Source organism: Sus scrofa, chromosome 7, assembly GCF_054392235.1.
Source record: "Sus scrofa isolate SSC_HxYL_T2T_F1_AM1 chromosome 7, Sscrofa_HxYL_maternal_Yorkshire_Landrace_v2.0, whole genome shotgun sequence".
Classification (NCBI taxonomy): domain Eukaryota; kingdom Metazoa; phylum Chordata; class Mammalia; order Artiodactyla; family Suidae; genus Sus; species Sus scrofa.
The window spans coordinates 13,412,094-13,429,482 of NC_139389.1; the positions used below are offsets into that span (position 1 = coordinate 13,412,094).

Consider the following 17,389-nt stretch of genomic DNA (forward strand, 5'->3'; position numbering starts at 1 on the left):
TAGTTTCTAATTCTCTTAGAGGATTGTCTCGTATCACCTTGCTGAGTACAAATGGGTGAGAACTACCTAATGGAATGAATGCAGACAGAAATACGCAACAAGCCCCGTGTCTAGTGATGAAGACAATCGCGTCTCCGTAATAGAAAGGGGGGCACACACCCTTGGGACTTCTCATAAATCCCCCTTTCTCCATCAGCTGTTTCTCCCGGGACAGCCCCAGTCCTCAGCCGGTGGGAATATCAAGAGAAGCCTCCGGCCTTAATTAAAAACGCAAGAGGTGTACGGGGCGTGGGTGTTGGCGGTGACAGTCTGGACCTACAACTAGTAAGCGCAGGACGCCCAATTCCAGTGTCAGCCTCCGAAGCCAGCTCGGGAACACGAAGGCCCACTTCCCTGCCCCGCCTCCTTGCCCCGCCCCGCGCCGGCGACGCGGAAGGGGGGGTTTCCGCTTCCGGTGGTGGATTGTTGACGCTCGCGGCTGCTGCGGTGGCTACGGGGCCGTTGGGGAGGGGCAAGCGGGGCAGGAGACGGCGCAGTGACAGGACCGCTGAGGGTGCTGCTGAGGCGACGATGGCAGAGGGGCCGGAGGAAGCTCGAGGCCGCCCTCCTGGGCAGGACGACGGCGGAGGGGACCACGAGCCCGTCCCTGCCCTGAGAGGCCTTCCTGCTGCCGCCGCCCCACGCCCCCGAGACGGGCCGCAGGCCGAACCCCAGGCCCCGGGCCGGCCCCCAGCCTCGGGCCTCGCGGCCGCCGCCAAGACCTCGGAGCCGGCGCGCGAGCCCGGGAATCGCGGGGAGGCGGGCTCGGGCTCCGGCTCGGGAATGCAGGCGCCGGCAGGCTGCGAGGCACCCGAGGCCGGGGCGCCGCGGGAGAGGCCGGCGCGGCTGAGCGCCCGCGAGTACTCCCGGCAGGTGCACGAGTGGCTGTGGCAGTCTTATTGCGGCTACCTCACCTGGCACAGCGGCCTGGCCGCCTTCCCCGCCTACTGCAGCCCCCAGCCGCCCGCGCCGAACTACAGCTCGGGCGCCGCCGCCGCTGCCGCCGCCGCCCCTCAGACCGCCGCGCCGCCGCCCCTCCAGCTGGGCTACTACAACCCCTTCTACTTCCTGAGCGCCGCGGCGGCCCGGCCTGAGCCGGGGGCAGCCGCCGGCGTTGCCACTCCCGCCCCGGTCGGTGGCCCGGGAGGCCGCGCCCCTCACGTGCAGCCTTCGGCCCGGGCAGCCCCAGTGGCCAGGGTAGCATCCGCCGCCGCTTCGCGAGCCCCGAGCGAGACTGGGCGGCAGGCAGGTGAGAAGGCTCTTCAGGGAAGGACCTGGGGGTAGAGCCGGCGCGGTTGTTTCTCGTCCGTCAGCTGGGGTTGGCCCAGGCCTTCTGTTCCCCAAGTGTACAGCCAGGTTCTAGTTTGCTTTTTCTTTAGACCTGGCGGTCTCAGTTGACTCCTGGGACTAATCGTTCACACGTGTAAAGACCATTCTCTTACTTTGATCTCCATGCTCTGGAGTGAGGTCCAAAGCTTAGTTCTCGGATGGCAAAGTTCACCATGGAGGGAGGAGGAGTTTTGACTGGTAATGCTGGAAATAACCCAGACATGGCTTTATTATATATATTACCCAGCATATGATAACATAGGTGAAATATATATAATTAATAGCGCTTGTGTGTATTAGGGACAACGGAACTGATGGATAATAAGATTTACACGAATCCAAATGGAGTTACAACCTTTGGGCCTTGGCTTAATCTTGTAGATTGTTTACTTCTGTTTGGGAATTAGAATACTTTTAATTATTTACACTTTTTAGTTTATTATTTAGACTTTTTATTTTAATTCAACCACAGATAATATGGGACAGACCTAGTTGCTGGAATTTGCAAGCTCCCTGGGAATCATTGGGTTTGTTACATAGAAAGCAAGACAAACTAAATGAATAAGGGTGAGATGAGGAGCACAGGGATTTACTTTGTACTAATTGTCTAAACTTAACCTTGATATTTTGCTAACAGATATTTAATTTTGTGTCATAGTCTTGCAACCACCTGGATTCTGCCCATTTGAATCCCTAGTGAAATGTATTGAGTACCTTCAGTAGTGAAATTTATCTGTGAAGTCATTTTGAAACAGTAAGGGGGTAAAAACAATTTTAAACTGCTCAGTTAAGTAGTGAAGTGGTGTTGCTGTATTATTAAAATAATAACATGCCTTATTGGAGTCAATTTCAACAAATGTTGAAAAAGTTATAATTTTTTTTTTTTTAATCAGCAAGTTGTACCTTTATACTCCTCATTCATTTCCTAACTTGGGTTCCAAGGTCTGTGCGCAATGACTAGTTTTCCTAATTTTTTTCTTTTTTTTTAATTTACAGGCAGAGAGTATGTTATTCCATCCTTGGCCCACAGATTTATGGCAGAGATGGTGGATTTCTTTATTCTCTTCTTTATAAAAGCAACCATTGTCTTAACCATTATGCACCTCAGTGGAATAAAGTAAGTTAAGGCCATTTGCAGAAAGGTTTTAATGTCTAGAGATCTTGCTTTAGTTCTTTTCATGCCTGCTTGCGACCATATGGATAATTTGTGTGCCATTAACAATTTCATTATAGGAGCTTTGTCAGGTTTATTTTCTTGTTGGTTTTAAGAAATAACTACAAAAGGGAGAACAAGACGTAATAAATTCTGTAAGGTGTGGGGGAATTTTACCTATCAAGACTAAGTAAAAGGAACCTGCAAACCTGAATTTGAATTTATTCACTGTTTTCTTAAGCCAGTTACTAATTTGTCTCTTACAGTCATGTTCAGAGTGGAGTATCTAAAGACCAAGGCATAAAGAGTTTTTAGTAGATGAACTATTAAATAATCAGCGAGGTAGCACTTGCAAATGGGGTTGCTTATACTGTCAGACAAGTTCCCAGTAAATTGAAAGTGAGCCATTTATCTGAATAATCTTCCTTTCAGATTAGTAATCTTAATAGCAGTTATCACTTCCTAAGCACTTTCTATAGGCTAGACTTCATATGGATTCTTAATTTTATTGGAGTATAGCAGACTCACAATGTTATGTTACTTTCAGGTGTACAGCAAAGTGAATCAGTTATACATTCATTCCTCTTCAGATTTTTTCCCATATAGTTTATTACAGAATATTGAATAGATTTCCCTGTGCTATGCAGTAGGCCCTTGTTAGTTAGTTATTTTATATATAGTAATGTGTATATGTGAATCCCAAACTCCTACTTTATTCCTTCCCCAGTGTTTTCCCTTTGGTAACCATAAGTTTGTTTTCAAAGTCTGTGAGTCTGTTTCTGTTTTGTAAATAAGTTCTCTTGAATCATTTTTAAAATTAGATTCCACATATGAGTTTTATCATATGATACTTGTCTTTCTCTGTCTTAGTGTGATAAACCTCTAGATCAATCTTGGATTACTTAATCTTGCCACCACTGTGTAATAGAGGTTAAAAACCTCCATTTTATAGAAAACTGAAATTCTTCCAGAAGTTAAACTCAGCATTTACCAAGTTACAAAGGTAGTAAGTTTGACTGTCAAGGTCAAACCTTTGTAGTTATTTAAATTTCAGGGCCCTTTCCGGGAACTTGAATATTAATCTGATTCTTCCCTGTCTCCCTCCCTATGGGCTAAACATCCAGTCAGCACCTACCACCTCCTTTCTGTTCAATCTCCTGAATAACCTTCAACCTGTACCATTTCCTCCAAAGTCAGAAATCCATTTTTCATCATCATTGCTTCTCCCTAGTCCAGTCACTGTCATCACCTGCTTGGATTATAGCACAAGTCTTCTAACTGGTATCTCAGTTTACTGTCTCCTGTTTTATCTTAATTCAGTCTCTGGTGTAAAACCAGAGATGATCATTTCTGATTCTGCCATTCTCCTGCCTTCAAAGCCTTCAGTAGTTTCTCATTGCCATCAGAATAGTCTTAATGTTTTAATAATCCCCTCATTTCTTTTATTTTTTGTCTTTTTTCTCTTTTTTTAGGGGAGGTTCCCAGGCTAGGGTCGAATTGGAGCTACAGCTGCCTTGCCTGTGCCATAGCCACAGCAATGCCAGATCCAAGCTGTGTCTGCAACCTACACTATAGCTCATGGCAATGCCAGATCCCTAACACACTGAGCGAGGCCAGGGTTCAAACCTGCAACCTCATGGTTCCTAGTCAGATTCGTTTCTGCTGCACAACAGGAACTTTTTTATTAATTTTTATTTGTTATAGTTGATTTACAGTGTACTGTCAATTTCTGCTGTACAGCAAAGGGACCCAGTCATTGTGTGTGTGTATGTGTATATACATCATATGTACACATTTACATTCTTTTTCTCACATTACACTCCGTCATGTTCCATCACAAGTGGCTAGGTATAGTTCCCTGTACTATACAGCAGGATCTCATTGCTTATCCATTCCAAATGCAATAGTTTGCATCTATTAACACTAGGCTACCAAGGCCATCCCATTCCCTCCCCCTTGTCAACCACAAGTCTGTTCTCCAAGTCCATGAGTTTGTTTCTTTTCTGTAGATAGGCACATTTGTGCCATTTATTAGATTCCAAATATAATATCACATGGCATTTGTCTTTCTCTTTCTGGCTTCACTTAGTTATGAGAGCCTAGTTCCATCCATGTTGCCGCAGATGGCATTATTGTTCTTTTTTAATGGCCAAGTAGTATTCCATTGTGTATATATACCACATCTTCATTCATTTGTTGATGGATGGACATTTAGGTTGTTTCCATGTCTTGGCTATTGTGAATAGTGCTGCTATGAATATAGGGGTATGTGTATCTTTTTCAACAAAAGTTTCTTCTGGACAGATGCACAGGAGTGGGATTGCTAGGTCGTACGGTAGTTCTGTATAGTTTTTGTTTGTTTGTTTGTTTTTCTACATAGTTTTCTGAGGTACCTCCATACTGTTTTCTGTAGTGGTTGTAACCAATTTATATTCCCACCAACAGTGAAGGAGGGTTCCCTTTTCTCCATACCCTCTCCAGCATTTGTTATTTGTTGACTTGTTAATGATGGCCATTCTGACCAGTGTGAGGTGCTACCTCATAGTAGTTTTGATTTGCATTTCTCTAATAATTAGTGATGTTGAACATTTTTTTCTTTTTTCTTTTTTTTTTTGCTATTTCTTGGGCCGCTCCCACGGCATATGGAGATTCCCAGGCTAGGGGTCGAATCGGAGCTGTAGCCACCGGCCTACGCCAGAGCCACAGCAACGCTGGATCCGAGCCGCGTCTGCAACCCACACCACAGCTCACGGCAACGCCGGATCGTTAACCCACTGAGCAAGGGCAGGGACCGAACCCGCAACCTCATGGTTCCTAGTTAACCACTGCGCCACGATGGGAACTTCTCCTGAACATTTTTTTCATGTGCCTGTTGGCCATCTGTTTATCTTTGGAGGAATGTCTATTCAAGTCTTCTGCCTGTTTTTCACTTGAGTTGTTGGACTTTTTTGTTGTTTAGTTGTTTGTACATGTTAAGAGATTAAGCCCTTGTTGGTTGCATTGTTTGAAACTATTCTCACCCATTCCATAGGTTGTCTTTTTGGGTTTTTCAGTTTCCTTTGCTGTGCAAAAGCTTGTCAGTTTGATTAGGTCCCATTGGTTTATTTTTGCTTTTATTTCTGTTGCCTTGGAATACTGATCTGAGAAAACATTTGTACAGCTGATGTCAGAGAATGTTTTGCCTATGTTCTCTTCTAGGAGTTTGATGATGTCTTGTCTTACGTTTAAGTCTTTGAGCCATTTTGAGTTTATTTTTGTGCATGGTGTGAGGGTGTGTTCTAGTTTCGTTGATTTACATGCAGCTGTCCAGGTTTCCCAACACCACTTGCTGGAGAGATTGTCCTTTCCCCATTTTATATTCTTGCCTCCTTTGTCAAAGATTAATTGACCATAGATGTCTGGGTTTATTTCTGGGTTCTCTATTCTGTTCCATTGGTCTGTATGTCTGTTTTTGTACCAGTACCGCACTGTCTTGATTACTGTAGCTTTGTAATATTGTCTGAAGTCTGGGAGAGTTATGCCTGCTTGGTTTTTGTTCCTCAGAATTGCTTTGGCAATTCCGGGTCTTTTACAGTTCCATATAAATTTTTTTGCCTTTTTGCCTTTTCTAGGGCTGCTCCCAACAGCATATGGAGATTTCCAGGCTAGGGGTCGAATTGGAGCTGTAGCCACCAGCCTACGCCAGAGCCACAGCAATAACAGGATCTGAGCTGTGTCTGCAACCTACACCACAGCTCACAGCAACACCAGATCCTTAACCCACTGAGCAAGGCCAGGGATCGAACCCGCAATCTCATGGCTCCTAGTCGGATTCGTTAACCACTGTGCCACGATGGGAACTCCCGGTTCCCTATAAATTTTTGGCATGATATTTTTCACAGAACTAGAGCAGATACCCTTACTTCTTAATCACTGTCATTTCTCATACTTAATATTTGAGGCATATCGAGCTGCCTACAGCTTCCATCACACTCTTGCTTCAAGGCTTTCTCTCAGTGCCTCTGAAATGTCTCCCTTCTTATTAGTCTGGCTAACTTATCGTCTTCAGATCTCAATTTAAATGTCACTTCTGGGAAGCCTCCGCTAAGTTAAGTGTGCCTGGTGTGTGTTTCCAAGTACCCAGTGGTTCTCTGTTATAGCCCTTACTTATCCCACTTCAGTATTATTTATTCTGCTTTTCCTGCTAGGTTAGAATCTCCATGAAAGCAGAGACCATGTCGAATCCACTTATCATATTCCCAGGCCTAGCACAGTGCCTGCTTATTTGTGGAATAAGATAAGTGTTTTGTGAAATTAGATGGTTGGAAACATAAAAATTATTTTTTTGGGGGGGGTGTATATATCTTTTATTGGAGAGAGGGCTATAATTCAACTATATCGTTTATTAGGAAATGTACAGAGTAGCTAAAATTCTAGGGGGTATAGTTTTGGAAAAATTATAGTGAATGTTCATTAAATAATTATTAAGATCCTCTTTTAATGGCTTGGAAACAAATTCTTCTATTCTTTTTGACCCAAGTTTCATAATGTTGTGAAGTTATAATAATGCTTTTAAAAATGATAATTTCAGTTAAAGTTTATGATTTATAATCATAGATGAAAAAGTCAATGCAGTTGCTCTGGTAATCAATTCTTTTTAACTTCAAACTATTTATTTTGTGTAGGGATATCTCTAAGTTTGCTATGCATTATATAATAGAAGAAATAGATGAAGACACATCAATGGAAGACTTGCAGAAAATGATGGTTGTGGCTCTTATATACAGATTATTAGTTTGTTTCTATGAGGTAAGCTACTGTCTTCAGCAAATAATAATATTTAACAATCTAATTTTAGATTATCAGCCTAAGACAAAACAAGTAATAGAAAATTATAATCATGTATTTGTCAAAAGTCTCCATTTTTTCTAAAAATTCTTTAACATAATACTTTTCAAGTTAAAACTTTCTGGGGAGTTCCCTGGTGGTTTGGTGGTTAGGACTCAGCATTTTCACTGCTGCAGCCCGGGTTCAGTCCCTGGTCTCGAAACTGAAATACCACATCAAGCTGCTGCATGTTGTAGCTTAAAAACAAACAAAACACACTTTCTGGAGACATTTTATAATTTCTTTTTTTTTTTTTTTTTTGCTTTTTAGGGCCACACCCACAGATATGGAAGTTCCCAGGGTGGGAGTCGAATTGGGACTATAGCTTCCAACCTACATTACAGCCACAGCCACGTTGGACCCTGGACCCACTGAGCGAGGCCAGGGATCTAACCCACACCCTCATGGATACTAGTCAGATTGTTTCCACTGAGCTACAGTGGGAGTTCCTATTACCTCTTTGTAATACATTTCAGTCTTGTCCAAAAATAAAGTTGGTTATGGAACTTGAAATGTATTTTTATATAGAAATAACTTGCTAAAAAATATAATAGGTCAAAGAGAAATATTATAATAGATATCTTGTGGTATCAGAAATGTTAGAGACCTGCAGAAATGCATTAAAAGGTTAACCTTAAAAGTATTCTATTAAATTCTTTCAACTTGAAATTTTTAAAACATGAATCATATGGCAGGAAAATTTACCTTTAAGATTGGTAGAGTTGAGCCAGTAAATTATTTTAAAATTATCCTTCTCTCCTTAGATAATTTGCATTTGGGGAGCAGGTGGAGCTACCCCAGGGAAGTTCCTGCTAGGGCTTCGAGTTGTGACATGTGATACATCAGTGCTTATTGCACCAAGTCGGGTTTTAGTGATTCCTTCCTCAAATGTTAGCATTACAACGTAAGTTCTTTTCTTAGCTTAATCTACTATGTACTTATGAATTATATTGATTACTATACTTACTTACTTATTTTCATAAACTATACTGGGGTTTTTTTGTTGTGTTTTTTGGTGTGGGTTTTTTTTTTTTTTTTGCTTCTTAGGGCCACACCCATGGCATATGGAGGTTCCTAGGCTAGGGGTTGAATCCAAACTGCAGCCGCCAGCCCACCCCACAGCCACTGTAGCGTGGGATCCAAGCTACGTCTGCGACCTACACCACAGCCCATGGCAATGCCAGATCCCCAACCCACTGAGCAAGGCCAGGGACAGGGATCCAACCCATGTCCTCATGGATGCTAATCAGGATCATTACCACTGACCCACGACGGGAACTCCTAAACCATACCATTTGATAAAGTATTTTTAGGATGTCAGTTCTTCATGGTATATAATAGGCTTACATTTGTTAAGTGTAAGTTTGGATGTTTTCAATTATGATTGTAGACCTCTCTTCACTGTGCATCAACTGTAAGTCGTAATAGTGAGAAGAGGATTTGGGTGTGGATGCTCTCGACATCAGTGTTCCACACCTAGCTTTTTAGTCTCTAGATCTGTGGATACTGGGGTTATGTTACTGAGCTGCCTTGAAGCCTCAATTTGGAAATAGCTGTCATTATCCCATCTTGAATAGACAATAAGTTTTGACAGCTGAACATGCGGATATCCTGCTCCTGCTCTTAAAGTCATAGAGCTTGTAATACTCTCAGTTCTCAGGGCTAGCTGTTGAGAAGGTACAGACAGTGGTAATGGGAGTTGTGGAGGTGAGTAGGTGGTAAAACAGTTGAGCAAAACAAGATACTGGCTGGAATGGCTGCCAGAATGATTCAGAATTGGATTGTTAAATAAATACGACTCTAGAAGAAGCCTTGAGTTTGCTGACATGTGCAAAATTTCCTTATATTTTTGTGGCTTCTACTGTTAATGAGAAAGGCAATAATGGCTAATGTTTATTGAGCACCTCACAAACCAGGTAGTTTAGAAAACACTGCATATGTATTAACTAATTTAATCCTCACAACCTTATAAGATATGTACTATAATCTTTATTACAGGTGGGGAACACAACGATTAGTTGTGTTGGTAGAAAATGAATCTAAAATCAAGTAGTCTGGATTCAGAGCCCACACTCAGCTGCTATGCTATTCCTTCACTGCACTAAAGGGCAGAAACCTAATGTTAGGATACTTCTCTATTCTGAGCTATTGCTGAAAGCTTTTTAAAGCTTTCCTTAATCACAGGACCCCACAAAGAGAGCTGAAAAAGAATACAGTAGTTTGAAATGCCGGCACTCTTCATAGAAGGTAGAAGGTGGGACTGTTAACAAGCATACTCAGAAGATAGTGAAAACACTAAAAGATACTGACTGAAAGTAGTAAGTGACTGTAGAATAGGTAAGTAAAGGGAATAGCTATTCTCTTCTGGCAAAGTACTAAAAAATACTGTTAAGTTTTTAGTACACATTTTAAAACATATTTGTTACTGCTTTTCATGTAAAAGTTCAAGGTGTATCTTCTATGTAATGAAGTCTTTAGAACTAGCTCAGTTAGTTTGATCATTATATAATGCAACTTGAAAGTAATCACATATCAAAGGTAAAACCCTTCCACTTTCAGTATGTTTTAAATACCTTTGGAATTTGATAGAATACTATTAATCTATTTGTAGTTGATAATACAACTTATCTGATCTTTTTTGCTTTAATTTTTTAGGTCCACTATACGAGCTTTGATCAAGAATTTTTCTATTGCTTCTTTTTTCCCTGCTTTCATCACACTGCTGTTTTTTCAGCATAATCGAACAGCCTATGACATTGTAGCAGGAACTATTGTAGTAAAAAGAAATGGGGTTAGATGATGCTCCAAAAGCCCTGAATTCCATAGTTTCTGGAATAATGACAAAACTAAACTATGTATCAAGGCCATCAGTATCCCTGGGTTAATTGATGATTTAGAAATTAAAGCAGTCGCTCCAGTGTGATGCAGGTGACTATGCTGAACGTGTTGACTTGACTTGAATGCCAAAGAACTTTTCCAGAGGAAAAACCTGTTAAGTTCAAGTGTTAAAATTTTTAGATCGAAAAGAAGGCAAGTGGTGTCATAATCAACCATGAAGAATATGTACTTTCTTAAGATCTAAAGCATTAGAATTTGCTAAAAGCATTTTTGGCTTTGAAATCTCCAAATGAAACTTTAAAAACTTATTTTGGTTTATCCCAAAATGATGGAAAATGTCCAGTTGTGTTTTGTAAACACATTCATCTTTGAGTTTCCTTCATCTTCTTGAAATTTGTCTTTGCTTTTTGAGGGGAGGGAGTGGGGGACATAACTTTGATAATAATCCACTTAGCTCCCATCCTAGGAGGTGGTGAGTTAGCTGCAAGAGAAAGGGGAAAGTGAGGCCGGCCCAGCAATTCCCTAACCTGAAATTTAACCATCAGTAAGTACTGCAGCCTGCAACTTTGGGGGCAAGTTTTGCATGATGATGAAAAAGTATCGTGTCATATTACTATCTTATCGTTGAATTTTTTTTTTTTTTAAAAAGGTAAGTTAGTGGTTGCTTTTAATGGGGCAGGGGAAGTAAATTTTCTCTGTAAATTTAACTTAATTCATGTGCAAACGTCTTCACTGCCCTAAATCAAACCATATGTGGGGATTTATGTCCTGTCAAATTGTTGCATATTCACAATATTCCCAGTATGTGTGCAGCATGAAGAAAGTATTAGTGCTTTTCAGTGTTCTGAATATAACTTTATATACAGTATATTCACATACTAGTTAGTTTCCTTTTATTATATTGTTTCATAACTTTTGAAACATCAAGAAGTTAATCTTAGTATTTCATTATTTAAATACTAGTACCCTGTGAAATACTTAGCAATTTTCCCATTAGGGATTGTTCTTTGTAACAAGGAAGAGTAGCATTTCCAGACATTATTCTAAGTTCTTTGGGCCATCAGCTCATTTGGAGCCTGGCAGGGATGATGTTTTGAGGAAAAATATTAACACTTCGTGTATTGCCATTTTAATTTATTCTTCCATTGCAGAGTTGTAGAGTTTTAAGTGTGTGTACGTGCTTTTGTTAGATGGCCCAGTTAGCTGTGCTGATAAATATCTGAACTAAAAGTTTTGATTCTTAGGCATTTTCTGCATCTCTGATATTTTCCCAAAAAAAACACTAAACTGTACTGGACAGTTCATAATTAGGGTGCTTATAGGATCAATCTAGGCTTTATTTTGATCTTAATTGATCTTAATAGCAAATAATTTTGCTTATTACTATATCAATTTTTAAAGTGGGTTTTTTTGACATTTAAAACTGAAAATATTCACGTTTGTTTATAGGAACCTTAACAATGTCCTTAATGCTTTTTATTGTAAAATTTCATAAACCATATTTTTCATAGTAATTTTATATTAAATCCATCACAGAAAGCCTATTAAATATGTCAAAGTACTAAACAGATCATTGATTTGTAACCTCAAAGAAGATAAAGTGTTATGGCCCGTCTTAATAAACCAAAACCACCCAGTAACTTTTTAAATTAGAAATTATGAAATGTTACATAAACTTACCGGTGAGCAGTGTATACATTAGCACTGGCATATATACCCCTTTTGTCTGATGGGGAATTCGAGCTGAAATGTATCATTCTGAATATAGCTCTGGAATATATCTTTAATGTATAATTTCCTCTTAGATAATTGGATAGTTTACCACCTAGGCTATTTTTATTTATAAAATAAAAGTAAATGCATACTCCAATTTAATTTGGTTTATACTTTATAGTATTGCACATTTGCTATACCTACGTGATTCAGATTAATTCCTGTGTAGGTGCATTTAGACCCATCTCAGGATTCATGTTATACTCTGGAGCCCTATCAAAAAATATTACTTTGTCTGCCTTTACAACAAAATCCAAGTCCATTTCCGAATTCAGTACTTAGGGAGATTTTGATTCCCAAGTTGCTGGAAGAAGGGAGGGGACCACATTTTTTTCTCTTGGGGATGGGGTGGGTGGAGCCTCCCTAATTTCATCATACTTTATATTTCATCTTATAGAAATGCTGACTTTTCTGTCAAAATAGAATCCTCATACTGAACCTCTATAACCTTTTATAGGATAATGAACATGAACATGCCACCCATAAACCCACAGAACAGGCAGTTAACTTAGGCATCTAGAAAATCTACCCATCCTGAGTGGCTAGCGCACCTTGAGGAAAAGTCCCTGAGTGATGGCAGCAAGCCATGTGACTATATAATAATCTATAACTCGTGGCATTCATTCAGAAATTACTTCTGTCTACCCAAACATTCACCTCCTAGTTTCACCCAAATGAATCTTTAGGCGTTTGTTTCAAACAACAGTAAAAATTTTTAACTCTGCTTAAAAGAATTTTTCCTTTAAGTAACTTGTTTGGGTGCTTCACTTATGCATAAGTATTTCCAGCAAAAAGGAAGACAGGAAGGAGTTGAGTAATGGGCTACTTGGAGTAACAGGCTCTTTGGTAGGAATATGGATATTAAGTATTTCCATTCTGCAGTTATCCCTATGACAACAGGCTATTGTTTCTTTTAAAGAATATGCCCAAATAATAGCAGTATTCCTAAAATCTGACAAGTATTGCAGTTACTTGCAATTCCCCCCCCCCATGCCAAAGGCCAAAATCTTTGCCATATGTGCTTCCTTGGGTCAAGTTCTTTATCTCAAACTGTGTATATATTTCCATGTAGTTCATCACAGCAGGGCTTGACCCACAAAAAGTATCTGATGGCCTGCCCATAAATGAAATTCAACATTCTATTTTTAATCATTTGTATGCCACCAATTTGTATTGTCTCAATAAATACCTGGATGCCAATGATTTGTGTTTTGCATGTTTCTTTGAGATTTGCTCTAGAATATCTCACTTCCAAATACAGCTGCTCTAGCATTCTCTTGCTATCGGGACAAGTGCTTTCAGAAATAGAGATCTATCCAAAAAAAAAAAAAAAAAAAATCATCCACTTTGCAATACATTCTTTTAGCAAGTCACTCAGATGTTAGCCGTAGATGACTAAGCATTTAATGTTAAACTAATCCAGTCAAAGTTGCTAATCCTTCCAACCACCAGGCAAGATGTTAAGGACCCATATTACACGTGAGGAACCAGAAATTCAGTCTCATAGCTAATAAAAGACAAGGGCTGGGTGATTTAATCTCAGTCTGGTCTGACAAGCATTCCCTCTTCCAGCCTTTCTAAACAAAACTAGAACAGGACACAAAACAGATCCCTCAAGAAAGACTAAGATAATTAATAAAGGATAAACTCATGGTCTAAGTCCTATAGACATTATACACTGTTAGGTGTTCGGCTAGGAACTGCACATTCTGGAACCACAGTGGACTTTTGAGATAAAGTTTATAAAAGTTGCCCCATAGTACAAGGAAATGAAAGCTCTGACATGCTATATATAGCTGGTGTGTGTAGATAGCATATATATATATATATATATATATATATATATATATATATTTTTTTTTTTTTTTTTTTTTGCTTTTTGGGGCCACACCCACGGCATATGGAGGTTCCCAGGCTAGGAGTCAAATCGGAGCTACAGCTAGCTGCCAGCCTACAGCACAACCACAGCAACACGGGATCCGAGCCGTATCTGCAACCTACGCCACAGCTCATGGCAACACCAGATCCTTTACCCACTGAGCAAGAACAGGGATCGAACCTGCAACCTCATAGTTCTTAGTCGGAATCATTTCCACTGCACCATGATGGGAAATCCAGCACATCCATTTTCTCAATTTTAGTGTACCACATTTGTCAGTTTCCATTCAACGGGCCCAGCACACGACATCCTAATACAATGAAAGAAAACGCAAGTTCTTCCCAAACTAAACCAGGAAGTTTATGGCCTGGTTACAAATTGTTAAAATTAGTTCAACACTTATTTCAAGTAATAAAATCCTAATTTTATGAGCAACTTACAGAGGAATTTGTAATAAATATTAATAGCTAAAGACATTTCAGTTATCTGAATTGTACTTTTTTCCCTTCATGTCCCAAATTGTAAATTACTTAAATCATCCTAGCACTTAAAAGTTCTAGCATTCTCCCAATTGTCTGTCCCACATGCTTATGTAATGATTTTTGGACCCTATCTGGACCCAACAAATGCACGAGTTTTTGATGAAGACTCAGAATACACATCTGACAAACCCCATCAAACACTGAGGTACGTTTAGTGAGGACTGACCCACTTGTCAACCAAATTATATAAATGTACCTGATTATTCAACCTTCTTGCATATGGCTTTCTTTCCTTCGGAGAGTAGTCAGTTAAAAACAATTCCTCATTGGTCCAGCATGAGAAGTGGGCTTTTACTGTCTTCTTTTCAAAATGTTTCTCCTTCTTCCACAAACAGCACTTGATTTTCACTTGTGTATGGAGCATAAAACCCAAGGCTGCTAGGGGGTCTGCAGCCTGAGCCAGTCCAGTAAAGAGATGCTGCTGCTGAGCTGAAGTAGGGAGAGGTTTGCAGGTGGAATTGCCACAATGAATGTGTAGTCTACAGCTGAGAGTTAAAGCAGTCAGATGGAAAAAAACAGGTCCCAAGTCCCAAATACAAGTCTAGTCCTACAGATCTCCGTTCTGGGGGCCAGAGATTTCATTTTTAAGACAAGCCACCCTGAGTATGGTTTTCAGTCACCTGCTTAGAAACAAATTACTGGCAGTTCCTGCTGTGGTACAGTGGGTTAATCATCCAGCTTGGTCTCTGCAGAGGCATGAAGGTTCGATCTCTGACCAAGCGCAGTGAATTAAGGATCCAGAGTTGCTGAAGCTGTGGTGTAGGCTGCAGCTCGGACTCAGATGTGATCCCTGTCCCAGGAACTTTCACATGAAGCAGGTGCAACCGAAAAAGGTGGGGAAAAAAAAATTACTAAATAAAATGCAGTATTTCTAGCACATCTGAAATGAAATCTTCCCAGAAAAAAAATCTTCCCCAGAGTAGAGAGTCATCCCTGTGAGCCTAAAGGATGGGTAAAAATGAACAAACCTGCTACAATTCAGTTAGGCATTTTCTCAGCATCAACACCGCACAGGTTTCCGGCTTGCTTCTAGCATTTGTCATCATCTTTTGCCCCCAAATAATGCACATTTGTCCACATCAAATGTGTATTATTTAATGAGGTGAGAATTATAAACACAAACACAAAATCTCTACTCTGAAACCAGCATTTGCTGACTAGACTCGACCAAAAGTTCAATAAAATAAAAGTCACCACAGAATACATTCAAATTGAAAAATAAAATTATCAAATGCTATCCCAAGAGTTCTTGCAAAGGCCACAGAAAAGATATCTGGTTCAAAAAAATTTTTGGTAAAAGAACCCAAAAGAAACTCCACAAAACGACCACCAAAGTTTTTGTGGGCTGCTTTGGGCAAGTTCTCCAAGAATGTGATCAATAAACACTGTCGAGTCATCTGTCAATGAAGATACAAGTACAAACAGAACAAACAGAAACAGTTGCTTGTGTTTATTTTCAACTTTTAAAAAGGTTTGTCAATTTGTGCGCAAAGTAGGTGTGGTTCCTAGCACCAGACAAAAAGCAAGGTACCTTGAGACACTTTCCCTCCAAATCACGTCAACGTGTTCTTTGGAATCTCTCTTCTGACCACTGTTAACCTTTATAAAAAGGTTCTCTTCTACTAACACTTGACCTTCACTATGAGTTAACACTAGAACAAAAAGTATTTCATAATTTTTTATTGATGGCATTTATCCCATGGTTTAACATGTTAATTATACTGTAATAAACATGGCTTTAATATTAAACTTTTCCTTATTATCCAAAGTCACCACAGTCCATTTCAGTAAATATAAAAATATATGCTTAATACTTTGTACAATACTGGTTTTTGGTCCAAACAAAACTGGATCAGAAAAGCCAATAAATTCACTTTAAGAATCCCCAATTTTTTTTTAAAGATTTCCAAATGGATTTAGGCAACTTTGAATAATGGGATTTACATAATAAAATCTGAGACAAGACTAAACAAACAACAAAAAAATTTTCTAACACAAAATTAAAATTTCAAGTTCACAGATTTATGTTATGCCAAAAAAGTACAGAAACAAAATTGTATTTACACAAGTTTCATAATAAAATAATGAAAAAGGCAAGACAGGTGATAGTCGGAAGAATGACAATATAGAAATAGCATATAATTATTAAATGGAGAACGAACTAGATCTAACAAGTCCTTAGCATGGACCATTCTTTAATCAGGATTCCTCTATCAGAAATTTTAGTGCACGATACACCCAACTCACTCATTTCACACATACACCAGCACAAACTCATCAGAGAAATCATTCATTTCAAAATCCTCTAATCTATACAGAATTCCTCAGATATAATTACAATTTCAATGCGTTGTATAAACGCGTATCAACGCACGTGGTGGTGCAGATGAAGAGGTTCTATACAAAGCCATTCTCCGAGCAGACTCAATTCCTGGGTTCGGCCAGCCTAAGCCAAATCAGCGAATAATTTGCTGGATCATAAAATATTTTTGCTGAAGAGTCAGTCACCAGTCTTAGCTATTATTTTTTAAAAAGGGGGGGCAGGAGAGGTGAGGTTGGGGCTTCTATAAAGAAAAACGGAGGAAAATTCCAAAATTAAAGAAGTCCTTAGGCAGATCTAACTTCAGATGACCCAGCACATAGTACAATCCAGTATCTGAAAGCAGGGCACCAGCTGTTGTTAAAATGGTGTACAATCACCGTGACCTTTATTTCCTGCGTCTTACAGCAGTCTTTATCTTGCGACCAGAGAGTGAAGTTCCCGAAGAAGAGAATATGTTTTTCCCATTTGACCTGTGAAAAATAAAAACTTTATAATGTGACATGATGCTCAGATAAAATTCTCCAATCATAAAATTAATGTGACCAGTGATGGGGGGGCATCATCAAAGCAAACCCATTTAGTTACGCCTCACACCCTCCAACACCAACACACACACACAGATTGTTTTGTTTTGTTAAGGCTATGAT

General features: G+C 39.8%; 2 protein-coding genes across 15 annotated transcripts in view; one reads left to right on the forward strand and one right to left on the reverse strand.

Annotated features, from left to right (window-relative positions):
• The first annotated feature begins 456 nt into the window (after nt 1–456).
• On the forward strand, nt 457–13,198 carry FAM8A1 (family with sequence similarity 8 member A1). Of its 2 annotated transcripts, XM_003128189.5 has the most exons (5): nt 457–1,288; nt 2,365–2,485; nt 7,186–7,309; nt 8,152–8,291; nt 10,043–13,198. In XM_003128189.5, the coding sequence occupies exons 1-5, from the start codon at nt 571–573 to the stop codon at nt 10,185–10,187; spliced, it is 1,248 nt and encodes a 415-aa protein (XP_003128237.2). In that variant the 5' UTR covers nt 457–570; the 3' UTR covers nt 10,188–13,198. The 2 variants fall into 2 exon arrangements, with proteins under 2 accessions (XP_003128237.2, XP_020955874.1); XM_021100215.2 differs by lacking the exon at nt 8,152–8,291.
• A 2,886-nt stretch (nt 13,199–16,084) lies between these two features.
• Nucleotides 16,085–17,389, reverse strand: part of NUP153 (nucleoporin 153) — an 88,700-nt gene continuing 87,395 nt past the window's right edge. For all 13 annotated transcript variants that reach the window (XM_084967449.1, XM_084967446.1, XM_084967450.1 and 10 more), the window contains one exon: nt 16,085–17,212. In XM_084967449.1, coding sequence (XP_084823575.1) covers nt 17,128–17,212 — 85 coding nt within the window. In that variant the 3' untranslated portion in view covers nt 16,085–17,127. The remainder of the gene's footprint in view (nt 17,213–17,389) is intronic.